The following is a 16,912-nucleotide window of genomic DNA, read 5'->3' as shown; positions in this document are numbered from 1 at the left end:
AATTGTTTAGATAAATATAATCTACATGAACAATAAAGATGACAGAATAGGAAAAGCTCTGTTCTGCAGCTTCCAGTGAGATCAGCGCAGGAGGAACTTAAACAAATTTAAAAGAAAATAAAAAACATCTCTATCAAAAAGTGAGTGAAGGATATGAACAGACACTTTTCAAAAGAAGTCATTAGAGAAATGCAAATAAAAACAACAATGAGATACCATCTCATGCCAGTTAGAATGGAGATCATTAAAAAGTCAGGATACAACAGATGCTGAAGAGGACGTGGAGAAATAGAAATGTTTTTACTCTGTTTGTGGGAGTGTAAATTAGTTCAATCATTGTGGAAGGCAGTGTGGTGATTCCTCAAGGATCTAGAACTAGAAATACCATTTGACCCAGCAATCCAATTACTGGGTATATACCCAAAGCTTTATAAATTATTCTATTATAAAGACACATGCACACATTTGTTTATTGTGCCACTATTCACAATAGCCAAGACTTGGAATCAACCCAAATGTACATCAATGACAGACTGGATTAAGAAAATGTGGCACATATACACCATGGAATACTATGGAGGCATAAAAAAAATGAGTTCATGTCCTCTGCAGGGACATAGATGAAGCTGGAAGCCATCATTCTCAGTAAATGAATACAGGAACAGAAAACCAAACACCTTATGTTCTCACTCATAAGTGGCAGTTGAACAATGAGAACACGTAGACACAGGGTGGGGAATATCACACACTGGGGCCTGTCAAGGGGTGGAGGGCCAGGGGAGGGATAGCATTAGGAGAAATACCTAAGGTAGATGACAGGTTCGTACTTGCAGGAGACCACCATGGCACGTGTATACCTATTTAACAATCCTGCACTGTCTTTACACGTATCCCAGAACTTAAAGTATAATAATAATAACAACAACAAAAATCTACCCAAGGGGAAACAAAATGCAGGTTTTAGGTGAAATGGAAGCAATTATCAACAAGTTAGAAAATATAAAATATTATGTCATAGGATGAAAATGGACATCATTATTGCACACAGTTTATTTGAGAATGGGAAAGAATGGCTTAACCTAAGTGGGTTGCCTGCATTCCTGCAGATTGAAATAGGCCTTAAAATATTTGCAATGAGAGTCAGAGGAGGGGTTTCAGACGGGTTGGAATGCTTCACATGGAGGTGTAGAGGTGTGTGATGGGAAAGAGTAGGTGGAAGGAAGAGGGAAGGCTTCATTGAGTGTAAGCTAAAATGATTTGTACAGATAAGAATTGGAATTTGGTATCTATCAGATACCGTGTAAACATCACCTCTGTTGTCATTGCACCATTTTTGAAAAGGCTATTTTTTCCTCCTATTGAATTGTCTTGACAACCTTGTCAAAATCCAATTGACTATAAATGTGTGAAGGGTATTTTTGGGGGCTCCCAATTCTACTCCATTGATCTATATGTTTGTCCTAACGCCTATAGTACACCATCTTGAAGTCTTAATTACTGTACCTTTGTATTAATATCAACTTATTAAATCAAGGAATGTGAGCCTTTTGTTGTTCTTTTTCAATATTGTTTTCACTATTCTGGGTCCCTTGAATCTTCATATGAAATTTAGGATCAACTTGTCAATTTCTTCAAAGGAGCCCGTGGGGATTTTGGCAGGATTGCATTAAATCTGTAGAACAGGGAGTTATGCCATTTTAAAAATTGAAGTAAAATTCACACAACATACAATTAACCAGTTTAAAGCATACACCTAAGTGGTATTTAATGTATTCACAATGTTTTGCAACCACCAGCTTTCTCTGGTTTCAAAATGTTTTTATCACGCCCCAAAAACCTATTATATTCACTAAATAATCACTCCATTCCCCTGCTCCATCATGTAATAACCTCTAATCTTTTTTCTGCCTCTATGGGTTTGCCTGTTATGGATATAGAAAGAACTCATAGCATATGAGACCTTTTATTTCTGGTTCCTTACACTTACAATGTTTTGGAGGCTCGTCTAAGTTGTAGCATATGTCAGTACTTCATTCTTTTTTGTGGATAAAGTATATTTTATTTTCTAAGCACATTTATCACAAATTGTTATTCATCTGTTTATGGACATTTGCATTGTTTCCAACTTTCGGCTCTTATAGATAATCTTTCTTTAACTATTTGTGTATGTTTCTTTTTGGGCATGTTTTCATCATTCTTGGATATATTCTCAGGAGTTGAATTGCTGGGTCAAATGGTAATTTTATATTTATCTTCTTGTATAAGAGCCAAACTTTTCTACAGTGAATGTGGCATTTTATATTCCTTCCAGCAATGCAGAAGGATTTCTATTTTTCCACATAGTTGCTAATACTTGTAATTTTCTGTGTTTATTAAAGCCATCCTAGTGAATGTAAAGTGGTATCTCATTATGGATTTATTTATTTATTTATTTATTTTGAGACATAGTCTCACTCTGTTGCCCAGGCTGGAGTGCAGTGGTATGATCTCATTCAAGCAATTCCCCTGCCCCAGCCTTCAGAGTAGCTGGGATTACAGGCATGTGCCACTATATCTGACTAATTTTTATATTTTTGGAAGAGATAGAGTTTCACCATGTTGGCCAGACTGGTCTCAAACTCTTGATCCTGCCATTATGATGCTAGCTGATTATTTTGCCTTTTAGTTGATGCAGTTTTTTTTATAGTATTGACAGTCATTACAAAATTTGGTATGTTTTTGCAGTGGCTGTTCCCAGTTAATCCTTTCCATATTTAGTGTTTCCTTCAGGAGGTCTTATAAGGCAGGTTTGGTGATGACAAAATCCCTCAGCATTTGCTTATCTGTAAAGGATGTTATTTCTCCTTTGCCTATGAAGCTTAGTTTGGCTGGATATGAAATTCTGGGTTGAAAATTCTTTTCTTAAAGAATGTTGAATATTGGCCCCCACTCTCCTCTGCCTTGTCGGGCTTCTCCAGAGAGATATGCTGTTAGTCTGATGGGCTTCCCTTTGTGGTAACCCGACCTTTCTTTCTGGCTTCCCTTAACATTTTTTCCTTTATTTTAACCTTGGTGAATCTGACGATTATGTATCTTGGGATTGCCCTTCTTGAGGAGTATCATTGTGGGTGTTTTCTGTATTTCCTGAATTTGAATGTTGGTCTGCCTTGCTAGATTGTGGAAGTTCTCCTGGATAATATCCCGAAGAGTGTTTTACAACTTGGTTCCATTCTCCCCATCATTTTCAGGTACACCAATCAAACGTAGATTTGGTCTTTTCACATAGTGCCATATTTCTTGGAGGCTATGTTCATTTTTTTTATTCTTATTTTTAAAATTTTTTCTTCACATTTTATTTCATTAAGTTGATCTTGAATCTCTGATATCCTTTCTTCTGCTTTATCAATTTGGCTATTGATATTTATTTATGCTTCACAAAGTTCTCGTTCTGTGTTTTTCAGCTCCATCAGGTCACTCATGTTCTTCTCTAAACTGGTTATTCTAGTTAGCAATTCGTCTAACCTTTTTTCAAGGTTCTTAGCTTCTTTGCAATGGGTTAGAACATGCTCCTTTAGCTCAGTGGAGTTTGTTATTACAGACCTTCTGAAGCCTACTTCTGTCAATTCATCAAATTCTTTCTCTGTCCAGTTTTGTCCCCTTGCTGGCAAGGAGTTGTGATCCTTTGGAGAAGAGGTGTTCTGGTTTTTGGAATTTTCAGCCTTTTTGTGCTGTTTTTTTTTTTTTTCCTCATATTTGTGGATTTATCTACCTCTTGTCTTTGATGTTGATGACCTTTGAATGGGTTTTTTGCGTGGACATCCTTTTTGTTGATGTTGATGCTATTCCTTTCTGTTTGCTAGTTTTTCTTCTAACAGTCAGGCCCTTTTGCTGCAAGTCTGCTGGAGTTTGCTTGAGGTCCACTCCAAACCTTGTTTGCCTGGGTATCACCAGTGGAGACCACAGAACAGCAAAGATTGCTGTGTGTTTATTCCTCTGGAAGCTTCATCCTAGAGGGACATTTGCCAGATGCCAGCCAAAGCTCTTTTGTATGAGGTGTCTGTTGACCCCTGCTGGTAGGTCTGCTGCTCTCTTTAGAGCCAGCAGGCAGGAACATTTAAGTCTGCTGAAGCTGCACCCACTGCCACCCCTTCTTCCAGGTTCTCAGTCTAGTGAGATGGGAGTTTTATCTATAGGCCCCTGACTGGGACTGTGGCCTGTCTTTCATAGATGCAACTGCTCAGAGAGTAGGAATCTAGAGGGGCAGTATGGCTACAGTGGCTTTGCGGAGCTGAAGTGGGCTCCACCTAGTTCTAGCTTCCTGGAGGCTTTGTTTACACTGTGAGGGGAAAACCACCTACTCAAGCCTCAACAATGGCAGATGCCCCTCCCCCCATCCCCCAAGCTGTAACATCCCCAGTCAACTTCAGACTGCTGTGCTGGGAGATAGAATTTCAAGCCAGTTGATCTTAGCTTGCTGGGCTCCATGGGGGTGAGATCCCTTGAGCTAGATCTCTTGGCTCCCTGGCTTCAGCCCTCTTTCCAGGGTACTGAATGGTTCTGCCTTGCTGGTGTTACAGGCACCACTGGGACATGAAAAAAACCCCTCCAGCTAGCTTGGTGTCTGCCCAAATGACAGCCCAGTTTTGTGCTTGAAACCCAGGGCCCTGGTGGTGTAGGCTCTCAAGGGAATCTTCTGGTCTGTGGGTTGTGAAGATCATGGAAAAACTGTAGTATTTGGGCCAGAGTGCACCGTTCTTCACAGCACAGTCCCTCAAGACTTTCCTTGGCTATGGGAAGGAGTTCACCAGTCCCTTGGGCTTCCCAGGTGAGACAGCATTCCTCCCTGCTTCAGTTTAGCCTCCATGCACTGCACCTACTGTCTAAACATTCCGAGTGAGATGAGCCAGGTACCTCAGTTGGAAATGCAGAAATCACCTACCTTCTTCATTGATCTTGCTGGGAGCTACAGACTGGAGCTTTTCCTATTTGGTCATCTTGCCAGCCACCCTCCTTATTGAGTTTCTTTAAGGTAATTATTTTGAATTCCTTTTTTGAATGTTTGTGGATTTTTTCTTAATGAGATCTGTTATTTAAGAGTTATTATGTCCCTTTGGTGGTGCCATATTTCTTTATTTTTCATGTTGTGTCCCTGCATTGATGTCTATGCATGTGATGGAACAATTGCTATTCCAAAATTTCTAGAGTGAATTTCATAGAGAAAGACTTTTATCTGAAGTTGAGTGTTTGTGTACAGGTGACGAAGAGTGGGTAACTCAGTTTTTGAATAGATGCATTGTGATAGTATCTGTGTAGTTTCTCTAGCTATGGCCAACATCAGCAATAATTTTAGGTGCCTCAGTGGCCTAGGCTGTAGAAGGTTGCAGCAGTATCAGGAGTAGTGTAGGTTGTTAATGTCTTTAGTGTCAAAGTATTTGGGCATCCTCCTATTTTTATTTTCGTAAAATTAGGGTGACTTAGCCTAAGGGATTCCTTTTGGTGTCAGCTCTGACATGGCATACACTCAGCGGCATTTGTGCTGGGTTATAAGTACAGGTCCTTGAAGTTGTCATAGAAGCATCGTTCTAGACTTAGGGTCTTTTAATCATGTATTGTGATACCTGGGTCTTGTGGTGCAGGTTCACTCTCTGTGGCAGGGTTGAATGTAGATTGCCCACAGAACCAAGGCCTATGACTCTGCAGCACACCCTAGCAGCTGAAGCCCACAGACTGAGTTGTAGCTGTGAGTCTGTTTCTGAGGGTGAGGTGCAGGAAAATGCCCTGGCCTGCCTCTGATGTAGAAGGGGTGCTCTTTAGATTTGAGCCCAGAAACTATAATATGGCTACTATCATTAATAAGATAGGATATACTACCTTATTAATGCTAAGTAACCAAGCTCAAGTCAACAGATGGAAATGTTAATACTGGTTTGTGACTGCGCTGTTCTTACTTAAGAGTAATTTTCAACATGACAAGCTTAGAAAACTGTGTGAAGCTGATGTTACCAAGGGAGAGGACTGTCTTTGTCTACACATGTTGAGAGAATCTAGTCTATTTCAGCAGTGTTAACTACACAATATTTAACACAACATAGGTCACTTGGAAACTCTAAAGGCATCATTAATATATTGCTGGCCTGGGGACTTGTTAGAAAGTAATATGTTTTTGTATATTGATGATCTCTTGTACTCAGTATTCAAAACTTTCCCCTTATTGTTGTCAATTCCGCATCATATCAACACCCCAGTCCTAATTCAAACTAAGTATTCCTCATCCGTTGCTTTCTCTCTCCGAACTTCCAAATTATGAGAACTCCAGTCTCTGAGCCTTGGCATATGCCTTACCCTTACTCTCTCCTTTATTCCCTGTGGGCAATTAATGTCCTTATTCTCCATTTTCATCATTTTCCTTTCTCTTCACTTTGTATATTTTTATTTATTCCTGCACTACTTGCATTCTAGAACAAGTTGTCCATTGCCTCCCATATAGATTACAATAGTGTGGGCCCATCTTGTCATTGTAAACTCATTCTCTTTCTCTATAATTTATTCTAGGTTTTACTGTCATGTTGTTTTTTTCATATTTGTTTTTACAAAATTTCAACTTTATAATGAATCTGCAGGCAATATTGAGTCCATGTACCTTTCTGACAGAAGAAGAAAATTGCAGACTCTTGATTCAGGCTCATAGTATCTAATGATATGGCCCTAATTTCCCTATTTTTATTAATTTAAGTTGTGGTTGTCTCCGGGTAATAATAACTTTAACAGATAATGTCTTTATATCTTCACATTTGTGTTTTGAGTATGAAAGAGGAAATAGAAGAAGTGGACCTAGAGATCTTCTGCTTATTTTTTTTTTGCCAAAATATATGCTGTGTGAGTCAGCTAACTGCAGAGCCTGACAAATGGAATTTTTAAGCAAGCATGGAATAAGGGGGTAGGAAATAAAGTTTGGGCCAGTTGGCCTACAGCATCCACTACACCATACAATATTTTTTTCGAGTGCTATACTTTACAGTTTCTATGTTGTTAAGTATACAATGTGAGTAATTTTGAATTTACTGTCATCAAATATGCTGTTAAATAATTTGTCAGATAATTGCACCAAATCATTCCTAGGAAAAGCAAAACCAACAGTCTGAATTCACTATTGAAAACTTGGTAATCACTGCAGCTGACTTACTTGGAGCTGGGACAGAGACGACAAGCACAACCCTGAGATATGCTCTCCTTCTCCTGCTAAAGCACCCAGAGGTCACAGGTATGATCACAGATGATGAGTTAATGGAGTTTTAGAAAAGATGTTGGGAAGGTGCTGCTAGTGTTCTCCTTCCTGTTTCTCTTAGAGAAGTTTCATTATTTAAATTTCTGCACCCACAGCTGTAATCTGTCCCAATTTAATGGTGTGATTAAAATGGAATATCCTGGCCTGGCGCAGTGGCTCATGCTTGTAATCCCAGCCCTTTGGGAGGCATAGGTGGGTGGATCATTGAGGCCAGGAGTTCAAGACCAGCCTGGCCAATATGGCCAAGCCCCATCTCTACTAAAAATACAAAACGTAGCCGGGCATGGTGACACACAACTGTAATCCCAGTTACTCGGGGGCTGAGGCATGGGAATCTCTTGAACCTGGGTGGTGGAGGTTGCAGTGAGCCAAGATTGTGCCACTGCCCTCTAGCCTGGGTGACAGAGTGGGACCCTGTCTCAGAAAAAAAAAAAGGAAAAGAAAAGAAAAAAAGGACATCTTTGCACAGTAGAGGAAGATAACAGAGAAATGAAGACAGCATGGCAGTTTCAAAAGCAATAGAGCTCTGGCCCAGTGTATCTGGATTTCATCGACAATGACTTATGGCAGGAAGAGACAACATAAGTTGGCCTGGGTTTGCATGTTGGTTTTATTATTAAAAGGCCATTTTGAACAGCAAGTGTATTGTTAAAGATAACTTTTCTCATTCTCAAAATTTCAGGTTCAAATGCTGGAGTAGGGAAACTGGAAACTCTTCTTATTGAAGGATAAATGGTAATCCTAGAAATGTAGTGAGGCTGCCTGAAAAAATTCCTAGTCTGATAAGTATTCTAAAAAGTTAGATTCATGAGAAAGTTGATTCTGTTTACTAAAAGGGGTACTTAAAGAATGTTCCATTTAGTCAGAAGATGTACCTGAGACAGTTTCCATGAAATTGGTGTTGGATAAAATAAGAATTGTTTTGGGGGGGTCAATAATTTTATCTTTTATGAATAACTTTACTTTAGAAATTTACTTTTAAAGACTTTTGGTTATGCTGCAGATAATAAATATTCTTTTTTCCCCTGTGTCAGTATCCCCCATTTAATGACAATAACCTAATTACAAATAAGAAGTAGGACTTTTTTTGAACAATTACTAACCTATAACGTTCTAGAAGATTTTTTCAACTTTTTTTATAGATTAAAGGGTACAAATACAGATTTGTTACATGGGTAAGTTGTGTAACACTGAGGCTTGGGGTCCCAACTATTTCATCACACCGACAGTAGGAACAGTACCCAACAGATGGTTCTCCAACCCACATCCCTTCTCTCCCTCCCCTATCTAGTGATCCTCAGTGTCTATTGTTCACATCTTTAGGTTCATGTGTATTCAATGTTTACCTTCCATTTATAAGTGAGAACATGTGGTATTTGGTTTTCTGTTCTTGTATTAGATTTCTTAGGATAATGGCCTCCTGCTTCATCTATAGTGCTGCAAAAGACATGATTTTTGTTCTTTTATATGGCTGCGTAGTATTCCATGGTGTGTATACTAGTCTGCTGTCATGCTGCTAATAAAAACATATCTGAGGCTGGGTAATTCATAAAGGAAAGAGGTTTAATGGACTCTCAATTCCACATGACTGGAAAGGCTTCACAATAAGTCTCTGATAGAGACTTATTTACTATCACAAGAACAGCATGGGAACACCCTGCTCCCATGATTAAATTATGTCCCATTGAGTCCCTCCCATGACATGTGGGAATTATGGGAGCTAAAGTCCAAGATGAGATTTGAGTGGGGACACAGCCTAACCATATCAGTGTATATTTACCACATTTTCCTTATACAGTCTACTGTTGATGGGCACTTAAGCTGATTCCATTTTTTTGCTATTGTGAATAGCACTACACTGAACATATTGGTGTGTGTGTTTTTTTGATAGAATGAATTATTTTTTGGAGGGGTATATACTCAATAGTTGGATTGCTGGGTCAACTAAAGTTCTATTTTAAGTTCTTTCAGAAATATCCAAACTGCTTTCCACAGTGGCTGAACTAGTTTGCATACCCACCAGCAGTGTAAAAGCATTTCCTTTTGTCTGCAATCTCACCAGCATCTCTTGTTTTTGGACTTTTTAATATTAATAATTGCCATTCTGACTGGTGTGAGATGGTATCTCCTTGTGATTTTGATTTGGATTTCTCTGATGCTTAGTGATGTTGAACATTTTTTCATATGTTTGTTGGCTGCTTGTATGTCATCTTTTGAGAAGTGTCTGTTCATGTCCTTTGACCATTTTTAATTGTTTTTTTTGTTTTTTGCTTGTTGATTTGTTTTAGTTTTTTATAGATTTGGGATATTAGCTGTTTGAGCCCTTTAAGGTAGGTAGAGTACAGGAAATAGTCAATAAAGCTTTAACAAATTTCTAAGACACAGAGCACAAATGGAGGAATAATAAATCTGTACAGAGAGCATAAACTTGTAACCAAAAAGTCAGAAGAGGAAAATTTATCAAGGAGGAAAATTAATCAGTGTCCCTTAAATCCCCTCAATATTAGTATTTGGAAGTACCCAGGGTCAAATATGGTAGAGAATGAGGCTGAAAAAGGAGGCTCTCTCTGCCTAGGTTTCCTACGCAACTCTCTTCATCAAGTAACTAATTTTCTCCCACAAGAAAAAGGAGGCTTACTCTCTAGAGAAACTGAGTTTAAGAAGCCCTGTACTCAGGAACACAGGGCAGTGCCAGAAAAGACATGAGGTGTAGGCTAGAAAGGCAGATTTGGTAAGGGTCCACACCCTCAATTCGGAGACTTAAAGCTCTTTTATTCATCTTGCTTCCTAAAACTCCGCAGCTAGCTTTATCCTACCGAAAGGGAACTAATCTAGAGAAATGACATTTTTCTTTTGCCATCTTAACAGAAAATTATCTTCAATGTCTAATAGAGTGAATGAAATGAAAACATACACTGCTAGACGCAGGGTCATGGAATTTCAGGACACCAGAATTAAAGGGAAAATCACAAAAACTTTCAGAGATATACCAGGTCATATTGAAAGAATTAGGACTCAGAATTCTCAAGAGGAACTATTAATATTATTTAGCATATTAATAGAAACAGGGTGTTTTCAGACTTGCATATTTGCCAAAATTTTACCTTCTATTGTCCCTTTCTCAGCAAAATATTGGAGAATGTGCTTCATTCAAATGCCTGAAACCTAGTTAGAGAAAGTCCTGAGCTCCAGCAATCAGGAGACCTCACGTAGGACAATGAGAGTGCCAGGGAGGCTGCCTAGCACCAGGCCTAGAAAACAACTACTTCAGAATGGACCTGGTTGATAATTCAGAAGTGAGAGGACACAGCAAGAACAAGAGATGTGATAGATTTTATGAGAGTTTCCAATAACTAAAAAAGGAGTTCAAACATCTGCCTGAACATTTCTAAGTAATTCTAACTTGGGAAACAGAAAATTACAAATAGAAATAAAGAGACGTGGTTAAGTTTAAGAAAGCACTAAAAATAAAATATAATCATAGCTCTCTTACCAGAGAACCATATTTATGTAGTCAGAATGATATAAGCAATGAATACTGATATCATAAAAATTGTCAACTAAATATATTCTGGAAAAAGCAGTGTAGAAAAATGAGTGTGTCTATCTGAGGGTGTGTTCAAATATGAGGTGAAAATGGAGATTAAAATTTTCATGTCTCATAATAAAAAAGTATTAAATATAATCTACAAAAAGATAAGTAAGAAATAGAAACAAGGTCTTTATTTAGAAATGTGAATGTATTTTCAGAAGAATCTGCTAGAATGTTCAAAATGGTATATTTGGAAAGTATGAGAATGTAGAGAATACCATTGCAAATTGCAGACTCTCACACAGACAAGCACAGATGCACAAATACACAGTTATATATATGCATAAATCTGTTTGTATAATTTAATGTTTAAACGTGTTATTTTGATGTAAAACTAATTCCTGTTTTTTTCCAAGACAGTAATTTCATGACTAAATTTATGCTTACTTTATGTTTTCAAACATTTCATTATTTTTATTTGTATTACTTATATATACTAATGTATAAGTACATACTGATTTATCTTTTTTCCTTTTTTTATTTCTTGTATTTATGGGTACATAGTAGGTATATATTAATATGTTTGTGGGGTACAGGAGATGTTTTGATACAGGCATGCAATGTGAAATAAGCATGTCCTGGAGAATGGGGTATCTGTGCCCTCAAGCATTTATTTTTTGAGTTACAAACAATTCAATTACACTCTTTAAGTTATTTTAAAATATACAATTAAGTTATTATTGACTATAGTCACACTGTTTTGCTATCAAATAGTAGGTCTTATTCATCCCCAATTCCCTTCTCACCCCTCCCTTCTCACCCCCCCCACTACCCTTTCAAGTATCTGGTAACCATCGTTCTATACTTTATGTCCATTAGTTAAATTCTTTTTATTTTAGATCCCACAAATAAGTGAGAACATGCTATGTTTGTGTTTCTGTGCCTGGCTTATTTCACTTAATGTAATGCTCTCCAGTTCCATTCATGTTGTCGCAAATGACTGAATCTCATTCTTTTTTTATGGCTGAATTGAACTCCATTGTGTATATGTACTACATTTTCTTTATCCATTTGTCTGTTGATGGATATTCAGGTTGTTTCAAAGTCTTAGCCATCGTAAACAGTGCTGCAACAAACATAAGAGTGCAGATGTCTCTTTGATATACTTATTTCCTTTCTTTTGGGTATATACCCAGTAGTAGGGTTGTTGGTAGTTTTATTTTTAGTTTTTTAAAAAACTTACAATATATATTTTTAGTTTTTTCAGGAACATTCAAACAGCTCTCCATAGTGGCCATATTAATTTACATTCCCACCAACATTGTATGGGGGTCCACTTATCTCCACCTCCTCACTAGCATTTGTTATTGCCTGTCTTTTGGATATAAGGCATTTTAACTGGAGTGAGGTGACATCTCATTGTAGTTTTGATTTATGTTTCTCTGATGATCAGTGGTGTTGACCACCTTTTTGTATGTCTGTTAACCATTAATATGTCTTCTTTTGAGAAATGTCTATTCAAATCTTTTGCCCACTTTTGGATTGGATTATTAGATTTTTTTCTATAGAGTTACTTCAGTTTCTTATATATTCTGGTTATTAATCTCTTGTCAGGTGAGTAGTTTGCAAATATTTTTTTCCATTCTGTGGGTTGTCTCTTCCCTTTGTTGATTGTATCTTTTGCTGTGCAGAAGCTTTTTAAATTGGTATGATCCCATTTGTCCATGTTTGCTTTGAATGCCTGTGCTTGTGGGGTACTGCTCAAGAAATTTTTGCCTAGACCAATGTTCTGGAGATGTCTTCTAATATTTTCCTATAGTAGTTTCACAGTTTGAGGTCTCATATTTAAGTTTTTAATCCATTTTGAGTTGATTTTTGTATGTGGCAAGAGATATGAGTCCAGTTTCATCCCTTTGTATAGGACATTAAATTTTCCCAGCACAATCTATTGAAGAGATGGTCTTTCCCCCAGTGTATGTTCTTGGTACCTGTGTTAGTCTGTTCTCATGCTTCTAATAAAGCCATACATGAGACCAGGTAATTTTTAAAGGAAAGACGTTTAATGGACTCACAGTTCCACATGGCTGGGGATGCCTCAAAATCATGGTGGAAGGCAAATGAGGAGAAAAGTCACATCTTACATGGTGGCAGGCAGAGATCTTTGCAAGGGAAGTCCCATTTATAAAACCATCAGATCTTGTGAGACTTATTCACTACCATGAGAACAGTATGGGGGAAACCACCCCATGTTTCAATTATCCCCACATGGCCTTGCCCTTTAGGTGTGGGGATTATTACAATTCAAGATGAGATTTGGGGTGGGGACATAGCCAAACCATGTCAGCACCTTTGTCAAGAATGAGTTCACTCCAGGTGTGTGAAATTATTTCTGGATTCTCTATTCTGTTCCATTGGTCTATGTGTCTGTTTTTATTTCAGTACCATGCTGTTTTTGTTAGTATAGCTGTGTAGTATAATTTTAAGTGAGATAATGTGATTCCTCCAGTTTTGTTTTTTTTTGCTTAGGACAGTTTTGACTATTCTGGGTCTTTTGTGGGTCCATATTAATTTTAAAGATTTTTTTTTTCTATTTCTGTGAAGAATGTCATTTGTAGTTTGATAGGGATTTTATTGAATCTGTAGATTGTTTTGATACTATGGACATTTTAATAATATTGATTTTTCCAACCCATGAACATGAAATATTTTTCCATTTGTTGTGTTCTCTTAAACTTCTTTCCTCAGTGCTTTATAGTTTTCATTACAGAGATCTTTCAGTTCTTTGGTTAAATTAATTCCTAGGTATTTAATTTTATATATGACTATTTTAAATGGGATTACATTTTAAATTTCTTTTTCTCATTGTTCACTGTTGGCATATATCAACATTACTGATTTTTATGTTGAGTTTGTATCCTTCAGCTTTACAGAATTTGTTCATCAGTTCTAATAATTATCTTGTGGAACCTTTAGGTTTTTCCTAGTATAAGGTTATATCATCTGCACACAAGGATATTTTGACTTCTTCCTTTCCAATGTGGATAGCCTTTATATCTTTCTCTTGTCTGATTGCTCTTGCTAGGTCATCCAGTACTATGATGAATAACAATGGCAACAGTGGTCATCCTTGTCATGTTCCTGATCCTAGAGAAAAGGCTTTCAGTTTTCCCCATTCAGTATGGTACTAGTAGTAGGTCTGTCATATAGAATTTTTATGTTGAGGTATGCTCCTTCTATCTCAAGTGTTTTTAATGAATTTTTATCAAGAAGGGATGTTGAATTTTATCAAATACTTTTTCAGCATCAACTGAAATGATCATACGGTTTTTATCCTTCATTCTGTTGATATGATGTATCACACTGCTTGATTTCCACATGTTGAACCATCCTTGCATCACAGAGATAAATCCAACTTGGTCATTGTGAATGATCTGTCTATTGTATTGTTGAATGTGGTTTCCTAGTATTTTGTTGGGGATTTTTGCATCAGTATTCATCAGGCGTATTGGCCTGTGGTTTTCTTTTTTTGATGTGTCTTAATCTGATTTTGGTATCAGGGTAATACTGGCCTCATAGAATGAGTTTGGAAGTATTCTCTTCTTGTTTATTTTTTGGAATAGTTTGAGTAGGGTTGGTATTATTTCTTCTTTAAATGTTTGTTAAAATTCAGCAGTGAAGCCATCCAGTCTTGGGGTTTTTCTTATTGGGATAATTTTTATTACAGGCTTGATCTTGGTACTGGTCATTGCATGTTCAGGTTTTGGATTTCTTCCTAGTTCAATCTCAATAGGTCATATATGTCTAGGGATTTGTCCATTTCTTCTAGATTTTCCAATTTATTGGCATATAGTTGCTCATGGTAACCACTAATTATTCTTTGAATTTCTGCAGTGTCAGTCGTATTGCTTCCTTTTTTATTTTTGTTTTTATTTATTTGAATCTTTGTTTTTTTCTTAGTCTGGCTAAAGACTTGTCAATTTTGTTTAATTTCTCAAAGAAGCAACTTTTTGTTGCATTGATATTTTGTTTTGCTTTCTTCATTTAAATTTCATTTATTTCTGCTCTGATCTTTATTATTCCTTTTGTTCTACTAATTTTGGTTTTCTTTCTTTTTTCTTTTTTTTTTTGTGCGGTTGCAAGATTTAATCGGGTGAAAACAGAGCTCCCATACAAAGGGAGGAGATCCAAAGGGGGTTGCCATTGCTGGCTCAAATGCCTGGGTTTTTGTCCCGATCATTGTTCCTCCCACTGTGCTCTCAAGCAGCAGATGATTGGCTATTTCTTTACCTCCCATTGTTGCCTAGTTAGCATTTTAGTGAGCTCTCCTTACTATCTGATTGGTCATGTGTGAGCTAAGTTGCAAGCCCCGTGTTTAAAGGTGGAAGTGGTCACCTTCCCAGGTAGGCTTAGGGATTCTTAGCCTAGGAAATCCAGCTAGGCCTGTCTCTCAGTACCCCCTCTCAACAGGAAAACCCAAGTGCTGTTGGGGAGGTTGGCCAACGACCATTCTAACTGCTTCCTGCTGAATTGGGGTGTAGTAGGGATGGTGCAGTTGAGATTTCCTTGGGAGAGGTGCCTTTGATGTCATTAACATCGGAGCATGAGCTAGCAGGCTGGTCCAAGGGTCCGCAGTAGATCTTAGTCATGGACTGCATCTGGGGCTCCATTTGAAGAATGATTTGTAGTTTTACAGCTTCAATTCTGGAAAAGACACACTTAACAAGGAGGTTAAAGATACAGGGATTGAAATGTATGCCTGCAGTGCCTTTGGCACACTTCACAGGCTCTGACTATCTGCTTGATAATTTTGAAAAGGCCTGGTGCAGTAAATAATAATTTGGCCATCTGATGGGTGCTATCAATGCCTAAGTGAAAAGTTTGGTGAAGGGTTTTAAGTAATTCCCATTGGTTAGCTGCAGGCAAATGTAATTTTCCTTTTTCAGTGGCTAGCCATCCTGAGGGGAGAAAACTATGTCCTCATGAGGTTACCCATTCTATTTCTCCTGCTGAGTATTGGGGCTTGGTTTCCCAGAGGGGATTACCCCATACTTGGGGTCCTTCCATAAGCATTTCTAATGGAGGGTTCTGCCTTGCAGCTCTTTTGGCCTAAATATCTGCTTGGCAGTTCCCTTCTATTTTCCTTTCCTTTCCTTTCTGATGACCCCAGCAGTGTAAGACTGCCACCTCTTTAGGTTTCTGTGCAGCCAATAATAATCTCCTAATGGCTTCCTGAGGTTTGATAGGTGTTCCCTCAGAAGTTAGGAATTCCCTTTCTCTCCATATTGCTGCATGGGCATGGAGGACTTGGTAAGCATACTTAGAGTCTGTATATATATTTACCCTTTTTCCTTCTCCTAATTCTAGTGCCCGAGTGAGGGCTATTAGTTCTGCCAGCTGATCACTAGTTCCTGGTGTGAGGAGATTACTTTCAAGTATTCCATTATCACTGACCACTGTGTACCTCACTTTTTGAAGTCCTTTTTCTACAAAGGAATTTCCATCAGTATACAAGCTGAGGTCAGGATCAGTCAAGGGAACCTCTAAAAGGTCCCCTCAAGTGGTGTAGTTTTGAGCAATTACTTGTTGACAGTTATGTTCTATCTTTTCTTCATTGTCTGGAAGAAATGTGGCTGGGTTAAGAGTTGCACAAGCGCACAGTTGCAGCACTGGCCCTTCAAGTAATAGAGCCTGATATTTAAGTAAATGGTTGTCTGACAGCCACAAGTCTCCTTTAGCAGTGAGTATGCCATTCATGTCATGGATGTCCATACAGTAAGATCTCTTCCCTGTATTCTTTTAACTGCTTCAGATACTAAGCCTGCTACTGCTGCCACTACCTGTAAACCATGAGGCCAACCCTTTGCCACTACATCAGTTTCCTTACTCAGGTATGCCATGGGTTGCAAGCTCATCCCTTGGACCTGTGTAAGGACTCCTAGAGCTGTTCCTGTTTTTTTCTGTGACATATAAAGAAAAGTCTTGCCCCGTTGGCAAGCTTAACACTGGGGCTTGGGTTAGGGCCTTCTTTAGGGCCTGGAAATCCACTTCTGCTTCAGGTGTCCATCTTACTAAATGGGTATTGGCTTTCTGAGTTTCCTTAATTAGTGTATATGATG

General features: G+C 38.0%; 1 protein-coding gene across 4 annotated transcripts in view; it reads left to right on the top strand.

Annotated features, from left to right (window-relative positions):
- Positions 1 to 16,912, top strand: part of LOC100601437 (cytochrome P450 2C19) — a 152,614-nt gene that overhangs the window by 118,126 nt on the left and 17,576 nt on the right. For all 4 annotated transcript variants that reach the window (XM_003255245.4, XM_030809237.1, XM_030809238.1 and 1 more), the window contains one exon: positions 7,099 to 7,240. In XM_003255245.4, the coding sequence (XP_003255293.2) occupies positions 7,099 to 7,240 (142 nt within the window). The remainder of the gene's footprint in view (positions 1 to 7,098; positions 7,241 to 16,912) is intronic.

Source organism: Nomascus leucogenys, chromosome 3, assembly GCF_006542625.1.
Source record: "Nomascus leucogenys isolate Asia chromosome 3, Asia_NLE_v1, whole genome shotgun sequence".
In the NCBI taxonomy this organism is placed as follows: Eukaryota; Metazoa; Chordata; class Mammalia; order Primates; family Hylobatidae; genus Nomascus; species Nomascus leucogenys.
The sequence above is the reverse complement of the archived record's forward strand: the minus strand, read 5'-3'. Positions and strand labels throughout refer to the sequence as shown.